The sequence below is a fragment of the Onychomys torridus genome, chromosome 6 (assembly GCF_903995425.1).
Source record: "Onychomys torridus chromosome 6, mOncTor1.1, whole genome shotgun sequence".
Lineage (NCBI taxonomy): Eukaryota > Metazoa > Chordata > Mammalia > Rodentia > Cricetidae > Onychomys > Onychomys torridus.
This window is the reverse complement of record NC_050448.1, coordinates 42,688,004-42,710,763: the sequence shown is the minus strand read 5'-3', so window position 1 is coordinate 42,710,763 and position 22,760 is coordinate 42,688,004. Positions and strand designations below refer to the sequence as shown.

At 39.3% G+C, this 22,760-nt stretch overlaps 1 protein-coding gene and 1 pseudogene across 1 annotated transcript in view; both read right to left on the bottom strand.

Moving 5' to 3' along the window:
• The window catches only part of Gmps (guanine monophosphate synthase), a 59,170-nt gene that overhangs the window by 12,908 nt on the left and 23,502 nt on the right, over nt 1-22,760 (bottom strand). Inside the window, exons 5-12 of the mRNA XM_036189990.1 lie at nt 19,683-19,786; nt 16,387-16,580; nt 15,972-16,137; nt 13,470-13,621; nt 12,708-12,881; nt 9,672-9,777; nt 7,246-7,361; nt 5,607-5,732 (exon numbers count right to left, since the gene is read on the bottom strand). Coding sequence (XP_036045883.1) covers nt 5,607-5,732; nt 7,246-7,361; nt 9,672-9,777; nt 12,708-12,881; nt 13,470-13,621; nt 15,972-16,137; nt 16,387-16,580; nt 19,683-19,786 — 1,138 coding nt within the window. The remainder of the gene's footprint in view (nt 1-5,606; nt 5,733-7,245; nt 7,362-9,671; nt 9,778-12,707; nt 12,882-13,469; nt 13,622-15,971; nt 16,138-16,386; nt 16,581-19,682; nt 19,787-22,760) is intronic.
• LOC118586504 lies at nt 15,729-15,842 on the bottom strand (annotated as a pseudogene).

The window sequence follows — 22,760 nt, the reverse complement described above, 5'->3', positions numbered from 1 at the left end:
CTTCCTCTCTCCAGTTCTCCTTGGTCTATAACAAGAATGCCCCTTACTCAACAGCTGGCACACAACCTCCTTCATGAAAAGCCCTCATTTGTCATTCCCACCACTGATTTGGACCACAGAACCCTTCCGCTCTTCACCCAGAGCATCAGCAGCTGCTCTGTGGCCACGTGCTTCTCACAGAATGCATGAAGACTGCATTCATCCTCCACTTCAATGAATTTCTGACAGCCAGTGGCAGGGAAGGATATTCAGCTTCATTCATCTTGATACAGCCCACCGCCTAGGAGGCACCACCAAAAGAGAGCTGTTTCTTCTATTTTTGCCCCCGGGTTTTATAGTAGTTATTCTGACTTTGTTTCACTGTGGTTCGGGGCTTATTTTCCCTTTGCTTTTTTTTTTTTTCTTTCTTTATGTAGCCTTGGCTGTCCTGGGACTCACTGTGTGTAGACCAGGCTGGCCTCAAACTCAAGAGATCCAGATTAAAGGAGGAGGAAATCACAGCCCAGCTGTCTTTTGTTTTTGTTTACTTGTTTTCTGTTGTTGTTTGTTTTTTAATTCCCCACCTAGTTATATAAAATTGGTCATGCATCTTTTCCCTCACTATTAGGAAATCTATTCTTGGTTTTTCTCTGCTAGTTTTTAGTTTTGCCATTTTTTCTTTTTATCATCACTGGTGACATATTAATGGGCTTTACTCAATTTTAAATATACTTTTATATATTGCATATATCATTTGATGTTAATAATGCAGTTTGTTTTCTTCTCTAAGTGGTACTAAGGGTAGAGCCCTCAAGAGTAGGTTGCTCAACCAAGTGTGCTGGCACTTGCTTGTAATCTCAGCATTTGCAAGTAGAGGCAGGAGATGGCAAGTTCAAGTACAGCCTCCATTGCATATAGAGTCTAAGGCCAGCCTGGACTTTAGAGTCTTTTCCTCCCACCCACACTCCAAAAAAGACAAAATGAAACAAAAACAATCGAGGCTGTTCAGTAAGAAGAGATACCAAACCAACACACACACGTAGAAATACAACACAGAGAGGCAAGAAATATAAAAAAGACAACACGAGTCTTCCAAAAAGCTCCAGACTCCTCACCTGCTGAACACAAAGGGACTGAAAGAGGTGAAATGCCAGAAGATCTCAAAATCCACTAATATAAATGATCAATGACCTCAAGACATGCTGACAGAATTCCATCTAGAGGGGGAAAGTACTCAACATAGAGGAAGAAGCTAGGAAAATGGATGAAGAAGTCAGCGGTAAGGAAGAAATACTCAATAAGGAAACAATGTGAAAACAAACTAGAAATGATGGTAATGACAAACTCAAATAATAAAAGACACAGCACAAAGTATCACCAACAGACTCAGCCAAGCAGAATAAGAGAGAAATGGACAAGCCTGAGAAGTACTATATTCAAACACCAATAAAGAAATAGAAAAGAGCAGGACAATGTTAAGGAACTCTTAGACAAACCTATGAACAAAAATAGACCCAAAGACAGAAATTACATGATTACCTTAAACTGATACAGAAAGTCTTTATTTTAACGAAGAAGCCCTTCATGGTCTCTGAAGAGACTAGGAATAGAAGGGACACACCTCATCGAAACAAAGTTTATACATGATATGGTGGTTTGAATGGGAACGACCCCGTGCTCCCGAGACTCATGTATTTGAACGCTCGACTCCTAACTGGAGGAACTGTTTTGGAAAAGACTAGGGGGTGTGGCATTGTTAGAGGAGGTGTGTCACCAGAGAGGTGTGCTTACAGATTTCAAAAGCCCATGACAGGCCCAGTCTCTCTCTGCCTCCTGGATGTGAAGGAAATGTGAGTTTTTAGCTACTTACTGCTCCAGGGCCATGCCTGCTACCATGCTTTCCACCATGATGGTCATGGAGTCACCCCTCAAACTGTAAGCAAGCCCCCCCCCCTTTTTTTTAACATAAGTTGCCTTGGTCTTGGTGTCTCTTCACAGCAATAGAAAAGTAACTAAGACCTCTAGCAAAGACACTAGAAAGAAATAAAAGGAACACATACATGAAAGAAGTCAAATTATCCTTACCTGGAGATGACATAACCCAATACTGAAAAGACCATAAGACTACTGGAATACTATCAAATCTGATCAACACTTTCAGCAGAGTAATAGGATATGAAAACCAACACATTAAAATCAGTAGCTTTTTTATATATGCTAATAATAAACTGGTTGACTAAGAAATCAGGGATAGGGAGTTGGGCCATGGGGATGACAATACTGACCATTCACAGTAACTCCAAGAGCATAAATAACTAGGAACAAAACTAAGCAGGAATATAAAGGACATCCACAATGAGAATGAAGAGAACGAAGAAACAGATGACACTAACAGGTGGAAAGGCCATCCATGTGCACAAGCTTGCAAAATAATCCTGTCAAAGTGGCTACATGGACAGACAAGAACTTTCTGAAAAGGACTCCAACACATGAGCAATAACGCGCACCAATTGACAAATAGGACTGCGTTAAATTTAAAAGCTTTTATACAGTATAGGAACCAATTAAGTAGTGAATAAACAGCTTATGGAATGGGGTAGAAACTCTTAAGTACAACACGCCCACACACACACACACACACACACACACACACACACACACACACACAAATCAGCCACTCAGTAAATAAGTTACCGAATTCAATTTTCAGAAAATCACTAGTAAATACTCAAAAAGGTATTCAACGTCCTCTGCTATCAGGCAAACCCTTTGAAACTATATTAAGAGCCTGGAGTGGGTGGTACACACCTTTAGTCCCAGCACTCGGGAGGCAGAGCAGGCAGATCCACATTGAGTTCAAAGCCAGCCTGATCTATAAGTGAATTCCAGGACTATACAGAGAAACCGTGTCTCAGCAATACCACAGAGACATTCACATAACAATGTTTGCTGCTCTACAATGCACAATAGCCAAGCACAGAAGTAACCCATATGATGAAAGGATAAATAATTGATGCTTACACACAATGCAATTTTATTCTACTATAACGAAGAAGGAAACAATGACATTTTCAGGAATTTATGAAACTGAAGAACTTTACGTTATTCGAACCAAATCCAGAGACAAATGTGGCATGTTTCCTCTCACGTAAAGAATTCCCCCCCACACACACAAGTCTCTCTTATATATGAAGGACTGTGATTTGAGACGGGGAAGAAGCATGTAGCTACAATACTGTCTTAGACATCCAGCTTACTTCTAGAGGCACTCAGTGGTTAACGAGCACTGGCTGCTATTGCAGAGGACCCAGGTTCAGTTTCCACACCCACATGTAGCTAACAACCACCTGTAACTCCAATTCCAGGGGAATCCAACTCCCTCTACTGGCCTTCGAGGATACTGAATTCAAGCAGTACAGACATACATGCAGGCAAAACATACACACACATTAAATAATTTCTTTTCAAAGAAATCAGTCATCAAGCAAATGCCTCAAATGGGTATTTATCTTAACAATTAAAAACTTCTTTGAAAAAAATCATAATGGGTAACTATTTTAACTCAATACCCTATCTAGCAGGAGTTGCAAATACTTAAGGTTCTTGAGTAAACTCTCTTAGAAATTTAAATTTTTACTACTATTGTTAACTGTGTTGAGAATGAACACCATGTGTCATACAAGAACTGAGAAAAATTTAAAGAAAAACCTGTCTACACTTTTAGTTTTATATTGCAGGCATTTGCCTGTAAATATCAGAGAAAACCTCAAAATAAACCTATGTATGATAAATTTATCCATAAGCCACTGAAAAAAATCAGTCACACAATTTCCAAGAATACTTAATAGTCATTTAAAAACATTTAAGGTACAGGTGCAGCCTTTTAAAAGAAAGGAAAACTAGACAAATGCTCTGCAACCAAACTGGCTCATCCATCAGCTCTGACCAGTTAGCTTTGTTCATGTTTACCTGCACGTTTATCATCAGCTTTGTTCATGTTTATCTTCATGGGAACACAGCTTTCAGGAGTTGGCTGGTTCTTCTCTTCGACCATTTGGATTGCAGGGTTTGAACTCATCATTAGACTTGGCAGCATATGCTTTTTCTACCTCAGCCACCAAGCTCAATATGAAAACAACTATACATGGATTTCAATAAAGGAGGGAAGTAAAATCCAGACCAATGCATTTAAGACAGAGTAGGTTTTAGCGTTAAACAAAATAGCAAAACCATGTTCCTAGAAATAATTCTACTATAAAAGGACACTATTAAATGCTTGGTCAGCACAATGGCAACCATCTTTTATGAAACCATACCCTCATGATTCTTGCTGATGAGGATGACCCTCTGCACACAACAGAAAACTAGAAGGGGAAGTACCATTTTGAGCTACTGCTGTTTTTCTAGTTTTCACTGAACACAGTAACTACACAGAAGGCTTCTTTAGCTTTGTATGACCAGAAACTTCCTGAAGGGTCTTGTCAAACTCAATGTGGTCATTTCGTGAACAGCATTCTAAAACCTAACTACCATTATCCTCACATGCTTTTACAACTAGAAAGGCAGAAAACTAACTTCAAAAGCTATGGACCACAGCTAACAAGAGATGCCACATCAAAGAGGAGATGATATTGGGCCTATAGTCTTCGATCACCTGACACATTCAGGCACTTGCAGCCTCTGACACTGCAGCACAACAGTACTCATCTACAAATTAAGATTCAAATTAGACAATTAAATTACAACAAAAGCACAGGCAACTGAGATGGGCCAGCAGGCACCGTGGCTCACCACACAAGCCTAACCACCTCTGCTCAAGCCCTGAATCCATGTCACGTGAAGAAATGCATAAATATGGCAGGATGCATGTGCAATCTAAGTATTCCTATGGGGGATAGGAGGCTGAGAAAGGAGAATCACTCGGTTCACAGTCCAGTGGTCCTGAAGTATGAAATGTGTCAGAAAAAACAGACCCTGCTCCACAACACAGAAAGAGAGAACTGACAGCCAAAGCTGATCTACACACACACACACACACACACACACACACACACTGTGGCATAAGAGTATACACACACTGCAATAAATGACTGTTTACATATACACAAAAATTAAAACTAACTTTTAAAAACCATCTTTGTAAAAGATGGCTTTAAGGAAGATTGTGTTTTTGTGTTGTTTTATAGTTAAGTCTTTAATTACATATGCTTGTAGACCACAAGCTAAACATGTAAATATCCATCTGATGCCTTCTTGCAGCTAAAGAAAGGCTTCTCAAGCCACAGTAGATCTCCTAAGTGTACAGATAATAAATAAGGACCTGACCTATTGGTCCTGCTTCTCAAAGAGAAATAAACCAGCCAACTGTGAAGTAAATGGTTCCCTGAAAGTTTTACTTTTAGCTAGAGGTAGGAAGGGGAAAAAACATTCTAAAACTATAAAATCTTGGCCTAAGCATTCAGTTCTTAAAAGCTCATTCACTCCATAACCACCTATAAAACTCTTTTATCTTTCTAAACCTGGAATATAATTTCACAATTAATTTTTCCTAAGTAACTCCAAGTTCAAACTTTGTGAAGACAAGCAGCAGGAAGTTCCATCCTAGTGAGTGAAATCACTTAACTCACCTGCACACCCACTGTTTTAATTGGCAGCAAGAAAGCATTCAATGAATGCAAACTTGTAATTTGCATTAGCTTCTCCTGGTCCTCTTCTGTCGTGCAGGCTTTGACTCTTTGTAATAGTGTATGAGGCTGGGAAAACAAAATAGACATTTTTTTTTCATGTTGTAAGAAATAAGGCCTTCATATTCTTATGTACTTATACCAATTAGATTTTAACATATCATGTAGTATTTGCTGTGTGCTACATACTACACCAGAAATTTCTGGGGTAAGAAATATAAATTAAATTTATATACATTGAGACTTTTACTTTTCGATCACCATTTTTTTTCCCATTTTATATTATTTTCTCCCTTTGTTCTCTTTTGAACTGTTGATTCTCCCAACTCATTTATTTCTCCTAGCTCATTTATTTCTCCTTTATTGGTTTGAAGTTAAATCCTTGATTTCTATTCATACAGTTCCCTTTAAGTAAGAACATGGACACTGAAAAAGAATCGACCTTTCTGTCTTTTTGGCAATATAATCGTTTTTAATGCTTTCTATTTTGTTAGGTCTTAAACAGTAATAAATATATTATTGTAGTTAAGTATTTTATGAACTCTATGTTTGTGGAATTGTATTTGCTCACCAGCTCTTTTACCTCACCGTTTTTCCTACAGCCAGTGCCTGAGCAGTACTTCTCAACCACAGCTACACACCCCAGACTAACATGTCAGAAATTCTAGAGATGGGCAAGTAGACACTTCAAAGGCTCCGTTAGAGCCAGATGTGACACACACCTGGAGTCTAGCACTTGGGAAAACGAGGTAGAGGAACATGACTATGCCTGATAAAACAATTAGTATTTATATTTAGGCTTTCTTGTTCTCTGCTCCAAGAAAGGCTAAATACTAGAGATGAGGAAGGACTGAATGTAAGTAATAGACACAAGTAATCAAAAAATACATGAAGTTAATTTGTTTTTCTAATTTCATGGACTTCATTTTTTAACTAAAGCTTATTTTTAAAAAGGGAATAAAAAAAAAACAAAATTATCTCCTTCAGATTACTTCAGAACATTAGGAAAAAGCACTGCCTTCAATTTCTCAACTCAAGGGCTATTGGTAGTGAACACTCCCATCTAAAAATGACTTTATTGGCTCTAGTTTTTATGACAGCTTGGCGTGCACCATAGTCAACCCTCTAACCACTGAGCACCTTGCTTTTGGTTTGTTTTCTGTTTTTATTCTCTCATAACACATCTAAACCAAAGTTTCATCCCCCTCCACTTCTCCCAGTCCCCGCCCCCCTTCTCCTCTCCCCGAGATCCACTCCTCCTCCGTTTCCCATAGAAAAGAGCAGGCCTCCCAGGGATATCAACTGAACAGAGCATAAGAGGTTATAGTATGACTAGGCACAAACCCTCATATCAGGGCTGGGTTAAGTAGGAGGAAAAGGGTTCCAAGAGCTTTGAAGGACAGGGGATATGCAGTCTTCTTTGGTTAAATAGACAGAGCTACCTGGTAGTCTCCATGTCATGCTTTCTACACAGTCACTACAAGTAAGTATTGTTTTCACTTTTCAAACAAATTCATTTTAAAACAAGAATGCTAACAGCCATCTACTTTGTACTGACTAGATGTATCAAGTCAGTTATTACCTTCTTAACACTTGCAGAAAAATCAGCTACTATTTTCAAAATATTGTTGGTTTCAGGAAAATCTTTACAAATATAAGGTTCTTCAGCACATATTACTCTGATTGCCAGGCCAGGACCTACAAAACAACAATTTTGACCATAAACTTTATAATTATAATTTTAATAGAAAATAGACACTAATTCTAAAACATAAAACCCTTTAAATAAACACAAGGTATTTAATTTTAAATGACTCCTGCACTAAATTTCAAGACTGAGAATATAGTTCTCTGGTCGAGCCAATGTATAGGATGTACAAGGATGGGGGGGGGTTCAATCTCAAACTAAACCAAATACACACAAGGCATTTAATTTTAAGTGTTAATATTAATTTCCTCATCCCAATTTCCTAACCTATATATTCTCACAAAAATTTTCACCAGGAAATATTTTAATTAACTCTAATATGCCAATTTACTGAAAATCTATTTATTAAGGGAATTTTCCATCATATACAAAAGCAAACAAAAATAATGAAGCACCTTAACTCATGCTTTTTAAAATTTTTTTAAGTGAAAATATTGCTTAATGCCAAGATATGAGCTACCACTTCTAGTTACCAATTATGTAAGCCAATAAATGGATGGATGGATGGATGGATGGATGGATGGATGGATGGATGGCAGGGTGCAGAAACAGCTCAGCAGTTAAGAGCATTATTGCTCTTTAGAGGACTGGATTTCAATTCCTAGCACCTGATGCCTCTTCTGGCTTGTTTAGGCACCTGGCACGCCCATGGTGCACACACATACATGCAGGCAAAACACATGAAAAAATAAATCTTGGGGCTGGAGAGATGGCTCAGCTTAAGAGCACTGACTGCTCTTCCAGAGGTCCTGAGTTCAATTCCCAGCACCCACATGGTGGCTCACAACCATCTGTAATGAGATCTGGCGCCCTCTTCTGGCCTGCAGTCATACATGCTGTATACATAATAAATAAATAAATAAATCTTTAAAAGAAAAAAGAAATCTCACAAAAAACAAAATAAATAAATAAATAAATAAATAAATAAGCAAAAGGCATGCACAAATTCTCTTGCTTTGCTACACAACGTGGAAAAAAAGTCACTTGAGATGTCTATAAGCAAAACATAAGCCATATTCCATTAGTTGCCCTCAGTCTCATTCCTAGTTTTAGAATAAACAAGATTATTTTTGCCAATGAAAATCTCACCTGATTTAAAAAAGTATCACATAAGCCTACATAAAATGATGACCAAAGACACAGGGCCAACTTGCACCCACCATCTTCTGCCAGCATACACTTAGGGACTGAAGATCTTGAATTACTAGATTTTTCTATCAGTGCTAATTATCTCTAACATTGTTTTATGAAGGCAATGTGGCATTTAAGAGTTAAAAACTCTAAAATGGTGTTTTCTGCCTAACTTTTGGAACCACCCTCATACGTAAATTTTCTTATCCATAAAGCAAGATTATTATTTTCATGTGTGTGAGAGGATCAAATAAGACAGTGTTTTAAGAACATTTAGCAGTGTGTGTCACATCACACAGTACTTCCAAAATGCTAGCCCTTATTTTTTGACAGGATCTTACTACATGAACCTAATTAGCCTACAATTTGGTATGTAAACCAGGATATCCAGGATATCTGCCTGTCTCTGCCTCCCAAGTCCTGGGATTGAAGGAATGTGCCTCCATGCTGGGGTACTATTACTGTGTTTTAAGTAAGACCATTCTTCCAAAACAGGTTTGCATCTTAAAACATCTCAAAATAAAACAGATCAAGAGTCATAATGCTACCTTTAAATATCACTATTTTTTTCTAGTATAGCAAATAACTATTTAAAACTGTCTTCATGTCCATGAATTAGTTACATAGAACAAACACAGTGCAAAGAGTGTTTACATATGAATGAAGTAGTTCGTCCACTCAACAAGATGCTGCATAAGAAAACTTAAAAGAAAGGAGTTGCCATTGTCTACATGAGGCTGAGGCAGGAAAACGCCTGAGTCCAGGCCATCCAAGAACCTGGGGGAAGGGGGAGGGGATGCAACATTTGTTAATAGAACACATTCTTTTTTAGGAGACTCTACCTTTAAAAGGTAGGTGAGGAGGGACAAGTTTTAATTCTCTCTTCTTTCCATGGAATACATGACACATATACACACAGAATTTCCGGTATAGAAACCCTAATCTACAACTGAGAATTACATAGAAATGTTACTCCCAGGAATTGTACAGTATCATCTAAACATAAACACAAAAGAGGAGGAGTCATGTACTGGCATAAATACGGTGGGCACTTCAAAGAATTTGTTCCCGTCTATCATGTCACATAGTCCCTAAAAAGAAAAACAATTCAGTGGCCTGAACTAAATCCACAGGGTCTACAAACAAACAAACCCTAAGTGTGTTTTTACCTGGAAAAGGATGCCTAGAGACCAATTCTTCTGGCAAGTCAAGCTCTCTGCCTAAAATCCTCACTTCATCTTTATGAAAATCTTTCAGAGGTTCTATTACTTTTCCCTACAAGGAGAAAAAGGAACCAATTAAAAGAGTAGACTTTATCATTTAAAATATTTTTTCCTATGGGGCTTAGGAGGAATTAGATGAGCATTTTAGGGGCATTCATATTCTTTGTTAAAACACATTTTAAAGTATAAGCCTTGAAAGTCATATGAAGAAAAATAGATTTGAGGGCTGCAGAAATGGCTCACTGATGCAGACATACATGCAGACAAAATACTCAAACACATGAAATAAAGAAAATCTTAGAAATCCAAAAATCTGGGAAAACCCACCAGCAGCTCTCTTCTATTTCTCATAGGACACAGAAGACAACTGGAAAAATTATTGTTAGTGTTATATATATATATACACTTTTTATGTATATAGGTATGCTGTAGAATAATCCTCCTGTACACTCTGAACATACGTCACTATGACTGGTTTAATAAAGGCTGGGATAAGGAAGGCGGAGTCAGAGTCAGGAGTTGCCAGTCAAAGGGAGGAGTCACATAAGTGAAAAGGAGAAAAGCCAGGAGTCTTGGGGCAGCAGGAAGATGAATAGAAATGGGTTAAATTGTAAGAGTTAGTAACAAGCCTGAGCTATTTTTGGCCAAGCATTTATAATTTATATTAAGTCTCCAAGTCAGTTATTTGGGAAGTGGCTGCTGATTATTTGGGAGCAAGCGGTCAGGACAGGGAAAATGTGCCTGTATAGGTATTTTGTCTGCATGTATGTACATGCATCGCTTGTATGTCCCTCAGATTCCTGGAACTAGAGTTGCAGAGGATTGTGAACTGCCATGTGGGTGCTGGGAACTGAACTCCAGTCCTCTGGAAGCAGTCAAATGCTCTTAACTGATGAGTCATTTCTCCAGCCCCAGGAAAAAATAATTCTCATATTAAATTAAAACCCAGTATATGAGCAAAGGATATGAGCAGACATTTCTCCGAGATATACAAATGACCAATAACACTTGAAAAGATTCTGTACATTATTATAGGGAAACGAAGAGCCAAACTACAATGAGCTTAAGTGTGGCAGTGCACATCTGCAAACAGTACTGGGGAGGCTGGGATAAGGGGAAGAGCTTGTTCAAAACTATGGAGATCCTGTCTCAAAGAACAAAAAAAATGTTAGAGATCTCACTTCTCAAGGATAACCAAAATCAGCAACAACAATACTATTAGTTTAGGATAGCTATAAAGAGAAATACAAAATAGCACGTGGTGTTCAGAATATACAAAAACTGCAATTCCTCTGGTACTTTTGGTTAAAAAAGGAAAATGGTGCAACTACTTTGGAGAGCATGGAGGGTCCACAAGGAAAATTAAAAACAGAACCACAGTTCTAAGTATGTATGTTGAAGAACTAAAAGGTGGCTCTTGAAGCATTAAATGTATACCTGTGTTCAGAGCAAAACTCACAATATCCAAATGATGGATATATCACAAATGCCCACTGTTGAGTAATTAGATAAACAAAATATGGTATACACATGCAATGTTGTATTACTTAGCGTTTGAAAAGAAGGCAATCCAGTCATCCAGTACAACATTAAACCTAAAGGGCATTAGGCTACGTATGAAATAAGCTAGTAACAACAAGACAATCCTGAAGGAGAATAAAGGAAGACACAACTTTTGTATGATCCCACTGCATCAAGTACACAAGGTAGTCAAATAGGGACTGAAAGTGGAAGGGTGGTTATCAGGCAGTAGAGGAGGAACAAAAGGGAAGGCATTTGATGGGTAAGTTTCAGTTCTGCAAACACAGCAAGTTACAGAGCTTTACTATTCTATTCTAGATGATGGGATTTATTTTGTTTGATAAGACATGGAAAATGAGAACTTTTAACTCTTTGCAGTGGGAATGTATACATTCAGCATTTTGGACAACAGTCTGGCAGGAAATCTAAATGTTAAAGAGTCATTGTATGATTTAGGAATTAATTTGTTTTTCAAACACAGTCATCTATAATCCTGGATTTTAACTTGATATGTAGCTGAAGATGACCATGGAACTCTGGATCCTCCTGCCTAGACTTCCTGAGTGATGGGTTTACAGGATTGCACCATCACATTGTGCTACTCTAGCAATTCTATACCCAGGTATCCACTAGAAGAAAATGGCATGTTTACAAGTACTTACAACCAATATTCATAACATCATTTCTAAGAGCCAAAAATGGGCAATGTCTACCAACTAAAATGTGAACACACAATGGAATATTACTTGGCTATAAAAAGGAATAAGTTAAATTACACCATAGATGAACCTTGAAAATATATACTAAATCATGGCACTCAGGAGGTAGAGGCTGGAGGGTCACCAGTCAGCCTCAGCTATATAACAAGTTAGAGGCAGGAGATACATAAGACCATCTTTTCAAAAACAAAGCAAAAAGCCAATCATAAAAGACTACAAAGAAGATGTCTAAAATGAGGAAAACTACAGAAGCAGAAATTAGTGGTCTGCAAGGCATAGTAGCCTTTAATCCCAGCATGTGAGAGGCAAAGACAGGTAGATGGCTGAGCTGGAGTCCCACCTAATCTACATAGCAAGTTCCAGGCCAGCCAGCGCTACATACAGACCATGTCTCAAAAAATGAAAACAAACAAACAAACCAAAAAACCCTAGTGGACAATGGTTGTCTAGAGTTGACAGGGGAGATGGGGTGGGGCACAGTCAGAATGAAGAATGATTGCTAATGAGCACAAGATGCACTGGGTTCCTTCTTAGGGTAACACAATTAGTTTGTGGAGATGGTTAGTCAACTGTGCAGTACTGGGAAGAAGAAAGGAAGGATGGGGAAAGGGAAATGCCCTGTGTCTGTGTGTATATAAATATATATTATGTTGTATAAAACATAAAATACACACACACACACACACACACACACACACACACACACACACACACATCATGGAATGGCTCGCACAGCCTTTACCTCTTCCCTCAACTTTCTGATAAGCTCCGTGTCATTGTGGTGGGTTTTGATGAGCTCAGCTTTGCCACTAGCAACAAGGGACGCACTCTCGATCAGATCAGGCCGTAGAGTGCCCTGGGCAAGGAAAACTTCCTCTGGCTTCAAACTCATTTCTCCAATTACTTCATTGGCAATCTGTCACCAACAAAAGCAGAACAGTCTTCTAAGAAATCAATCTTTTTCACAAAATTAATGAAATTAGAGTCTTTGCAGTACCAAACAAGAAATTAAACTATCAAACCATGAAAAACAAATTTCTGAAAACATGTATATTGTGTGATTCAAAAATATATGTGAACGTTCTCTTCAGCACTCCCTGAATTATGGTCAATGGTAAACCCAACAGAAGAAGTGCAGTGCCAGCAGAAAGGTCCATTCCTAAATGTCTAAAACACCAGCTTAGCAACATAATGCTTTTTACATCAAAAGATGTAAATAAGACACAGACCTCCCCCTGCCCCCATGCACTTTACGTTTATCTTAAAAAATAAAATTAGCCAATTTTGTTGATATTATGAAAAACACACTGAAATTCACATGAACCAGTAAACATTGCACACATTAAAAGAAAGGTACCTTAGAAAGGTATGGCAGCACGCCTTTAATCCCAGCAGAGGCAGGTTGATCTCTGTGAGTTTGAGGACAGTCTGGTCTACAAAGCTAGTTCCAGGACAGAAAAGGATACACAGAGAAACCTGTCTCGAAAAAAAGAAAGAAAAGTACCTTAACAAAAGTATCACCAATGATTTTTCTTTTCTCTTCAGGACTTGTAGTCATATTTAATGTTTTGCTAATTCTTTTTCGTGGGGTCCTGTCTTCATCTGAGATTGGCAGAGTAGTTGTTCCATTGTAGAAAGAATGAGCAGCATTTATCACTGGGAGAGATGTAAGAAGTATTTTAAACTATTATATTTCTTTTCATCATTAATATGTCAAGGCATAGAAAGAAAACCAAGATGGACCCTTTGATATCCCTTACATTGCTCATATGTTCAAAAACCAGCAATAAACCACCCACGAGTTCAGATTTGGGAATTCATTAAGAGAACTCTATAGCATTTAGATGAGACCATACCACTGCCAATGGCGCTGGTTGCTTTCCCTCTGCTCAGTGTTCAACTAGAACAAGTCAACACTATATATAACAAGTATTTTGTTTTGGTTTTTTTTTTTGGTTGGTCAAGCGGTGGTGGTGCACGCCTGTAATCCCAGTATTCGGGAGGCAGAGGCAGGCGGATCTCTGTGAGTTCGAGGCCAGCCTTGGCTACAAAGCTAGTCCAGGACAGCCTCCAAAGCTACAGAGAAACCTTGTCTCGAAAAACCAAAAAAACAAACAAACAAACAACACGTTTTTATACACACACACACACACACACACACACACACACACACACACACACACGGCAGTACATACAGCCCTAAGACAGTCAAATGCAGTGGCTCCTCACAGAACAGCACACTATCCAGCTTCTTTAAAAACTGCTACCTACACCTTTACAATTACCTGGATATCCCTGTATTTATTATTACATAAGAGCAAAAAATGGTTACTACAAACACTACTAAACTGAAACTAAAGGCATCTCCAAGCCAACTCTTCCTCAGCCTGACCTCAAAATGTTTACAGTAAACCCCACACAAGAGACAACTAGACTACAAAGAGGAAATTAAAGCTATCAACCTCTAGTTGCAGAGAGAGAGAGAGAGAGAGAGAGAGATCTTAGTTATAAACTCCAAACTATACAGTCCTGTGAAGACCCTGATAGGTCCCAGCTGGGACTCTGGAAGAAGACTGACTAGTGAGGGCCCTTCAAAATTAAACTTCATTAGCTTCTCCAAGAGAATCCCCCTCAGACACCTGCATTTGACCACCTAGTGTTCTTTCACTATTTGCTTATTCCCTCTCCTTGTGTCACTGGGCCTATTTATGCCTTTGCAGTTCGTCACGCTTCAGAGAAGAAAGTGACTATGTAGGAGTCATCACCTTAACCTCAGCCTTGTAGCATCAATTCCAATTAAGTTAATAATATAACTATGTACATTGCATTTTTAGTCTACTATACCATAATTATGGCCACTTATACCTTTTTTAGAGAATAAGAAATATCCATAAATATAATAAAGTTTATTAATGTAAGTGTAAAAAAATAAGTTTATTAGTCATCATTGTCCTTTAAAGTAACAATAAATTGCTGGGTGGTAGTGGTGCACACCTTTAATCCCAGCACTCAGGAGGCAGAGGCAAGTGATCTCTGTGAGTTCGAGGCCAGCCTGGTCTACAGATCGAGTTAGGGTAGCCAAGGCTGTTACACAGAGAAACCCTGTCTTGAAAAAACAAACAAACAAATAAGAGTAAATAAATAAATAAATAGGATCTCTGTCTTTTTTAAACTGTGTGTGTGTGTGTGTGTGTGTGTGTGTGTGTGTGCGCGCGTGTGTGTGCACGCACGCGCGCGCAAGCACTCAGCTATGCATACACACACTATGTGTCTTCCTCTATCATGCTCCACCAAGTTTTTAATATAGGGTCTCTCACTAAATGTGGAGCTCCCTAGTTCAGCCAGACCAGTTAGCAAGCAAGCACAGGGATTACCCTGTCTCTACCTTCCCAGTTTGAGGATTACAAGCAAACAGACACATCTGGCTTTTGAATATGGGTCCCAAAAATAAATTCAGGTTCTCATGCTCGTGTGGGTACCTACAGTCTAGCTATGTTGCCTAAGATAATTCCAAGGTCCTGGTTCAAATGATTGCCCTCCCTCAAATCTCCTAAGTAGCTAGGATGACAGGTGCACACAACAAGCATGTCTGGCTAAATACAGACTTTTAATCTCCATTCTCTGTATGAGCTTGGGTGCAAAACAATCTGTATTTGTAGACGAGCTTAGATACTCACTTGCATAATAATGTTATAAAATCAGGGAAGGAGGGGAGATTTTTGAAAGGATTAGGAAGACAGAAGAGAACAGAATGGTAGATGCTAAATGGTAACTTACCAATTTCAGTGACCTAGTATAACAGTAAATATTATCTAAGTTTTATATCAGACACTTCCTGATACTACACTTGATCTTAGTCAAAAGACCAAGAAGTGATTGGACCCTTCTTGAAACAGAAAATTATATATGTGAAGTAAAAAGTATTTTCAGCCTTGACTTTACAGGGAAAACTAGGCTTAAAGAAATAACGCCTGGTATAAATGAACTTCTCATGGTTAACTAATACCTTTAACCTGAATTCCAAGCTTTTTGAGGGCCTCTTCAACAGACTGGCTTTCTCGTTTTCTCATAAAGCCATTATCAATGTGCACAGCAATAACTTGATCTTGGTTCAAAGCACGATTCAGCAAAGCTGTACAAACAGTTGAATCTACACCACCACTAAGTAAAACCTGTAAATGGGGAGGAAAAAAAAAATCAAACAGGAAAAACAAACAAAAAATAAACACTATCACCTTGTACAATTACTTTAAAATGTTGTATATATTAAAGATATGTACAGTAACTGAAAAAAGACTCTTAGTTGATGTAACACACACATTATATATGTACCCTATCAGATGTCAAGGCTAAGCAATCCAGCTCTGGTTCCTAATATTTGGGACATAAGTTTTTAGAACATCAGGTGATCAACTGCTTACCAATACTTTCGATGTGCCTACTCTCTCTTTGATCTCTCGAATGCATTCAATTTCTCGGTTCTGCACAGTAAAGGTCCCACTGCATCCAGCTACGTCATACAGGAAATTCTTCAGTATTACTTTCCCATTTTCTGTAAGGCCAACTTCAGGATGAAACTGTACACCATATAGCTTTTTAGATTCATTGGCTATACCTTCATGGAGAAAACAGTCACAAAACAATTTTTCTTCAATATACAACTAATAGTCACAATCCATCCCTTAAAATCTCTCTAATGTTAAATGTAATATGCCTTATTCAACTTTTAATTACAGAAAAAGAAAATATATAAGTAAACCTATGTTGCTATAATTTTTATAAAGTATACAGCAAAAAATGAGATGTAGTACAGGGCAGAGATTATTTCAGTAGCTTCTCACTTCCCTATCATTACTTTAGTTTTCTTATCTATTTAATATAGAGAACAACTCAGTTTTGGTTCTCAGTCCTAGTGGCTTCCACATATACCAGGCAAGCCCCAATTCCCAACATTAAAAAAAAAAAAAAAAAACCCACCTTCATACATCAAACTTTTCAGTATTTTCTATTATTTCTTTTTTGAGTTCCATTAACTACAAATCCAGGATGAATAACCCTACTTAGAAATGTTTGGGTTCAGAAGTGTTTAAGGTATGGTACTGTAACAATTTCCAAGATTAAAACATTCCACCCTGCAGGGAAGCTCTGCAGGCAGTAAGGTAAACAACTTCAAATAGCTTTGGGAAGTCCCTGAAATTGACCAGATTCACTAGACCTGCCAGGGCAAGCAATAAAAGCAGTCCCTCCAAGATGGGAGAAGCTGAGCTGCAAATGGACTGAGACTAGCCCAGCTGCCTGGAAGAAGCAGAAACCAGCCGAGCTGCCTGGACAGCCCTTTAGAACAATTTAGGAACCTACAAAAGACACTCTCAAACCTACTGAGATGCCAACAATCTGTATGTGCAGTGTGCTCCAGGTTCCCAGCTTTATGAGGCTTTGGTGGTGCAGCTGCCTAAGTCATTTCTATTCTTGTAAATAACCTCTCACTCATATTACTGCAAGCCCACTAAATTGGACTTTGATGGGCTCCATACTTCGGCTGTCATGAATTCCCTATCTGAGGCGAGTAGAAGTGTATACTATATCTCCTCAGACAAAGTTTTAAATATTTTGGTATTAATTTTTTGTATGAGACCTAAGTACAAACATAAAATTCACTGATATATATCATAGACAAGTAGTCTAAAATTACATAGGATTTTAAGTGTGCTTGCATTCTGACTGCAACTTGCCATTTGGGGGCACTCAAAAAACATGCAACTTGTGATTTCAAGTTAGTAATCTAATAGTTTTGGATTGTGGGCAATTTCAGATATTCGGATTAGGGATATTTACTATATGATTTCACCTATTTCGCTACAGGGTTTAACGAATCATCTGCCAAGCAACAGGTGCTGGGCTAGGGACTTGGGCATCACTATCCTTATTTTATGGTTCATGCATCAAGAATTTGCCTCAACTCTTGAGTAACCAAACTGTGCCTGGCAGTCAAGATCCAAAGCACTTTAGACTTTATCTGGCTTCCAGGGTAGCACTCTTGGTATACTTTTATCTCACTGTTTGCTCCTTCTTACTCTTCACCGCTGGTCCCTCTTCTCCTGGCCTATCTCTACATATGGAAACTGCCTGTACTCGGCCCTTAAATGTCTTCTCCATAAACTCTTAAGTGATCTTACATTCTAATAATCCTAATATTCCATTCTTAGGCTCATCTGTATACCTGCAGGCTAGATTTCTCCTCTGTGGTCAAGATGTATTAACTGTCTACTAGACACCTTCATTTTGATGTTTAATAAATCACCTTGAGTTTCATGTGCAAACCCAAAGCCCTGAGTTCTTTCCCATTAGGCACATAGAAATTCTACCCATCTGTTACTAAAGCAAAAAAAAAAAAAAAAGGAAGGAAGGAAGAAAATCCAGCATTTAAATTTTGACTCTTTTACTACTATTACTCTATACTCAATCCTGTAGCAAGAATTCTAATTGGTCTCAATAATAAAAACCCAGAATCATATATCAGGATAAATGCTAAAAGATCAGAGAAGTAAAGGAAAAGTCAAAGCAACCTTTTACCTCTCTGAATCCTCCTACCGAAAAGGGCAGAGCTCCTGTCTCTGCCCACCTTATTTATATTCCTCTCTCCACCCAGGCATATCACTTCCTGTCTCCTGTCTATACAGACCTCCAGACCTCTATGGTTAACTAATGACTATCTCCACCCTCTGATCTTCAGGTAAGCTTTATTTGTTAGAGCACAAACAAAATATCACCATACAATCCAGTAACAAACCTTTGGTCTGCCCATTCAGAGCATTACCACAATCCAAAGATGTGACTAACCCACTTCTGGCAGCTTGCTCTAAACTTCACTTTTTCCCCTCTGATCACTAGAATACACAGCCTTCCTGCTCATACTTTGCCCAAGTTTATTCTCTTCTCATGGTAACATAATCCTGAAATTAGATCATGCCTATCCTTTATTCAGAACACCACCTACCTAGGAAAAAAGCCAAAGCCTTATAGTCACTCAAAGCCTGGCCCACTACCTTACTCCATGTCAGACTTACTCTTGCTCAGATCGTGAATATTCTACTTGATTTCACACTACAGCCCAAGCTCAGGACCTGTCAGCCCTCACCTGTTCCCTCAATATCTAGATAAAATAGTAGCATCACTAATCACACTAAGGCTCACTACTGCTTGCTTTTTCAATGTAAATAACCTCTGACATCTAATATATTCTTTGAAGGGGACACACACACCCACACCCACAGTGACAGCTTCCTCCTAAACCACACCCACACCTGCTTTCACCTGCATGGTCCTTTGCTGCTGTCCTTCTGCCTGAGTCAGAAAGCAGCCACTTGAACCTCTCTTCCTCACTAGTCCCACCTTCTTGGGCTCACACACACACACACATACATTCATAGGAATAAACCCCTTGTTAATAATGGATCCACATTGACAACAGCTATGAAAGAATAAGAAAGAGTCCACAAGCTGGCTCATTCGGGTAAAGGTACTTGATATCAAACCTGGCAAACTAAGTGGGATCCAAACAGGGGGAGGAAAAAATCCCTTACGTGGTCCTCTGACCCTCAGACACAATAAATGTAATAAATAAACATTTTAAATGAAGACTTAGTTAAAAGTATCTCATACAGAATCATGATTACTCTGAAAATTTAGTGAAATCTGCAAAATTTAGAACTTTTACCTGCCACGATGTTCCCAGAACGTGCTACAACCTTGAATCCATCAGCTACTTTATCTACACTGTCTCCATGTGTAAGTAAAACAATTTCTTCCTTCTGAAGGCCCCTAAACATATAAAAAGAAAGATTTTTAAATTTAGACACAAACATCTCAAGGAGAACCATGATGAATATGTCACTGTCCTGACCAGTTTCATGTCAACCTGACAGTGACACGGGTCAGTCACCAGAGTGAGGGAACCTCCATCGAGAAACGCCTCCAGGCTGGACGCAAGTCTGCAGGGCAGTTTCCTAATCAGTGACTAATGGGGGAGGTTAATCCCTAGTGCAGTCCATTATGGATGGTGCCAGCCCTGGGCTGGTTGTCCTGGGTTCTCTAAGAAAGCAGGTTGCATAACACAGAGGGAGCAAGCCAGTAAGCAGCACCCCTTCATGGCTTCTACATCAACTCCTGCCTCTAAGTCCCAGATCTGCTTGAGTTCCTGTCCTGACTTCCTTTAATCACAAACAGTGATGTGGGAGCCTAAGCTGAATAAACCCTTCCCTCTAAGTTTCTTTGCTCACTGTGCTTCATCACAGCAACAGTAACCCCTAAGATAGTCGTTTTGTTTAGAAATATGTTTGCTATATGGTAGATTAAGAAAATCTAGGGGTATGTATGTTTAGGGATATTTAAGTTATGTAGCAATGTTGTATGATATTTTGTGTTCTGACAAAGCTTGCCTAAAGATCAGGGGGTGGAGCTAGCCACTAGTTAACCATAGAGGCCAGGCAGTGGTGACACACACCTTTAGTCCCAGCACTTGGGAGGAAGCAGGAAGATGGGGAGTTCAAGGCCACCCTGGGCTACATGAGACTGAACCAGTCTAAAACAGGAGCAGAGCTGGGCAGCCTTTAATCTTAGGGAGGTAGGGACAGGATCTTGGCCCTCCATTCAGTGTGAGGATTCAAAGGTGAGAAGTTTCTTTTAGCTTTCACCCTCGGTATCTGACTCTAGGTTTTTCATGCAACACTGTTAGAGTTTATATATATTCTATTATAAATAAAGCCAATAAAGGATATTAAATATCAAAAAGAGGCAACTAATAAAAATTAAGAACTAGGGGCTGTACAGATAGCTCACTGTCTTAAAAGAATCATGAGGATACAAGTTCTAATCCCCAGTATCCACATAAAAAGCCAATTGCAGCCACATGTGGACCCAGAACCCCAATCCTGTGGGTTAAGGAAACAGGAAAAATCACAGGTATCTCCTGGCTGCCAGACTAGCTCCAGGGTCAAAGAACTGGGATCAAGAGAATGAGGCAGAGAGCAAAAGAGTAGGGTGCCCAACATCCTTCTGTGGCCTCTATGTATATGCACACATGAGGGTACACCCACCTATACAAACACCATTTACAGCGCGCACGTACACACACACACACACACACACACACACACACACACACACACACCAATCAATCAATCAAGCTTAAGAGTAAGAAGCATTAACTATGTTGGAGAGGATGTGGTGTAAGGGGAACACTCCTTCACTGCTGGTGGGAGTGCAAACTTATACAGCCACTTTGGAAATCAGTATGGCGGTTTCTTGGAAAATTGGGAATCAATCCACCTCAAGAGCCAGCAATACCACTCTGGGGCATATACCCCAAGGAGGCTCAATCATACTACAAGGACACTTGCTTAACTATGTTCATAGCAGCATTATTCATAACAAATAGCCAGAATCTGGAAACAAACTAGATGCCCCTCAACCAAAGAATGGATAAAGAAAATGTGGCACATTTACACCATGGAGTCTTACGCAGTGGTAAAAACAATAACATCATGAAATTTGTAGGCAAGTAGATGGAACTAGAAAAAAAAATCATCCTGAGTGAGGTAACCCAGACCCAAAAAGACAAACATGTACTCACTCATAAGTGGATATTAGATACAAAGCAAAGGATAACTATGCTACAATCCACAGACCCAGAGAAGCTAGGTAACAAGGAGGAACCTAAGAGGGACATATATGGATTGCCCTTGGAAGGGGAAATAGATGAGATCTCCTAGGTAAACTTGGGTGAGGAGGTGTAGATGGGAGAAGATGGGGGATGGGAACATGAGTGATCGGGATGGTTAAGTTGGGGGAGGAATTGAGAGGGAGAGCAACTAAAAAGACATCTTGATAGAGGGAGCCATTATGGGGTTAGGGAGAAACCTGGTGCCAGGGAAACTCCCAGGAAATCCACAAGGATGACCCCAGCTAAGACACCTAGCAATAGTGGAAAGGGTGTCTGAACTGGCCTTCTCCTGTAATCAGATTGGTAACTACCCAAATTGTCATCAGAGAGCCTTCATCCAGTAGCACATGGAAGCAGATGCAGAGATCCACAGCCAAGCACTGGGCCAAGCTCCAGGAGTACAGCTGAAGGAGGGAAGGAAGGGGTTGGTCAAGATAATGACAAGGGAACCCACAAAGACAGCTGACTTAAGCTAGTGGGAGCTCATGGACTCTGGACCTATAGCTAGAGAGCCTGCATGGGACTGACTTAGGCTTTCTGCCTGTGGGTAACAGCTGTGTAGCTTGGTCTGTTTGTGAGGCCTCTAGCAGTGGGATCAGGACCTGTCCCTGGTGCATGAACTGGCTTTTGGGAATCTATTTCCCACGCTGGGATGCCTTGCCCAGCCATGATGCAAGAGGAGGAGCTTGGTCCTGCCTTAACTTGATATGTGATGCTTTGTTGACTTCAATGGGAGGCCTTACCCTTTCTGAATGGAGGAGTGGATGGGGTAGTAGATGAGAGGTTGGGGGAGGGAAAAGGAAGGGGAAGCTGTGGTTGGTATATAAAATAAATGAAAAAATTCAATAAAAAATCCTATAATCTCTTATATTAATTAGAAATAATTAATTATATATGGTGATTGTATCTTTCTAAAAAAAATTCACATTGTCTAACTGTTCAAAAAAACACCTAGAAATAAGCACAATCCAGCAGACAAGGTGGAGCTCTAGTGCAAAAATAAAAACAATGGGGTTTAATTATGAAGAGGAAATGGTTGACCCCTGTGACCCACATGGTGGAAGTAGACAACCA